Consider the following 2,158-nt stretch of genomic DNA (forward strand, 5'->3'; position numbering starts at 1 on the left):
GCCTGGTCGGGAAATGTCACGCCCCTTACCATAGCCGCCTGCGAGCTTCAGTGTAAATATTGCGTCAAAATCAAATCAATTTGAGCGCGATTTAAACCCGGATGATTGTAACCACTCTAAGTTTGTATGCCTTGGAAAAGCTAGCGTGTCGCCGACATAGTGATAACACTCGTTGCCTTCTCTAGTGCAGCTCAACCAGGTCTCGTCCCATTCGTCGGTATATTTGTGATATCACAAATCCCGGAAAATATTCGTTGTAGTCCAAACGATTCGTTCGTTGTAGTTTTTGAAAAGGGATTTCTGTTAAATATCTCATTTTGAATTGGACTTTGAGCATTGTAACTTTGCAGACCTTTTTTAATGCTCAAACAGCAACATTACAGACTAACTAAAATTCAAAATGTCTCTTGAAACCTTAGGCTGGTCTATACAGACTTTTTCATTGTCCATGCTGATTTCGCTGTAAAGTCTGTGGCAGTAGATTTAAATATTGTAAAGTGTGTGTACTACACAATGAAATGTGTACCTTTCTTTTGTTAGAAATACCTCTTTGAAGATATTTCCGTTCACTCGATCACCAGTTCTGTGGTGTTGCTTCTGAGGATGTGCTCTGGGCATTGCCCCTCCTCTTTGATACATATTAATACATTCACTCACCTGATTGGCTGCTGCAAGGTTCAGAGGTGTGGCCTGGATACATTAGGTGCACTCAGTGTATATGAAGGTGAGGCTGTGATGAGTAAGCCATATCATAAAAATAAAAGATATCCTTATCAATATACACAATATTTTTGTATAAATTCATTAAATAAATGAGTAGATACATGAAACAACCTGATTAAACAATGTATACGTGTATTTTGTGGTTACATGGGAGATGATGTATGCTAGCAGAAATATCCTTTTAGTTTTGCCCTGGGTTATAGATTCAAATTCTATTACTTTTTTAAAAAATTATAACTATAATTTTAGCATATAATTTATGTTTTTTTGTTACTTTTTTGAAAAATAAAGAAAAAAGTTTAGAGGTCAGTGACAGCCCTGGTTTTGGCATCATTGACCTTGACAGTGATCGGTGTTGATGTTGAATGGTTTTATTATCTGATTAATCTTTCTATATCCAGAAAACCTGGATTTAAGGAAGGACATATTTGGTGTCCTCTTGGACCTTTTACAGAGTCCAGATTCCCATGCCACAGTAAGTATGTGCATATTCGTATACTGTATGTTACTAATATTAGCTGCTTCAGATTTTTTGCCTTCAAAGCTGATTGGTTGTTGAAACACCTTATTTACTTGAAGCTTTCTGTGATTTCCAAGGTCACATTTATTTATTTGTGCCATTTTTTTTCCTAAAATATTATATTGTTTTATAGGAGTAGGTTTCATAGAGTTGACATACATTTTTCATAAGTTTGTAGGTACAGACATCTGTTGTGGCCGTTCTTGGCAGTTTTTATGAGGCTTTTTTAATAGTGTTCATATCGATATCGGAATGATATCGTATCGACCGAAATTAAGAAATATATCGTGATATACATTTTGTCCATATCGCCAACATTTTTTTGCAGACCTCTTTCCTGTATTGGAGAAACGGATGTGTGATTTGCGATGGGAAGTGAGAGACTCCACACTAGAGTTCATCACCCAGCTGACTGCTGCCCTAATCAGTACCACAAGCATATTTATCTCTACGCTTACATTATTTCAATTATTACTTTGCAGACTATTTTAGAGATCATTTTCATTCCTATTATTGTACTTCTTGTCTCTTTCTCCCAGGTAACAGTGGTTTCTCTGAAGCTCTCCACACCAGTGGTATGGTCTCTGTTCTCCTTTCTTCATTGGCAGATGCAGAAGGTTATGTCAGAGCTAGTGCTGTGGCTGCTGTCGGGGAGGCAGTTACTGCTTCTTTCCATCAGACGGTGCTTGCGAGCAATAGCAAACTTCTGGTGAGAAAATTACTCATTGTACATAATTCCAGCTCTTCAAATATGATCTTTAGAATGGTCCTGCATTTTTCTAAAGTGATACTTTTTATGATGGATGGACGCAGTTTATTTTGCTTCAAAATCTCACCACCATTCACTGCCATTAAAGGGGTCATATGATGCGATTTCAAGTTTTCCTTTCTTTTTGGAGTGTTACAAGCTGTTCG

The 2,158-nt window shown here is 37.2% G+C and overlaps 1 protein-coding gene across 1 annotated transcript in view; it reads left to right on the top strand.

Moving 5' to 3' along the window:
- The window catches only part of LOC107692679 (BRCA1-associated ATM activator 1-like), a 9,208-nt gene that overhangs the window by 5,343 nt on the left and 1,707 nt on the right, over nt 1–2,158 (top strand). The window contains exons 8-11 of the mRNA XM_016491844.1: nt 541–724; nt 1,125–1,202; nt 1,572–1,670; nt 1,783–1,952. Coding sequence (XP_016347330.1) covers nt 541–724; nt 1,125–1,202; nt 1,572–1,670; nt 1,783–1,952 — 531 coding nt within the window. The remainder of the gene's footprint in view (nt 1–540; nt 725–1,124; nt 1,203–1,571; nt 1,671–1,782; nt 1,953–2,158) is intronic.

This window comes from Sinocyclocheilus anshuiensis, unplaced genomic scaffold (assembly GCF_001515605.1).
Source record: "Sinocyclocheilus anshuiensis isolate Anshui unplaced genomic scaffold, SAMN03320099.WGS_v1.1 scaffold50, whole genome shotgun sequence".
Lineage (NCBI taxonomy): Eukaryota > Metazoa > Chordata > Actinopteri > Cypriniformes > Cyprinidae > Sinocyclocheilus > Sinocyclocheilus anshuiensis.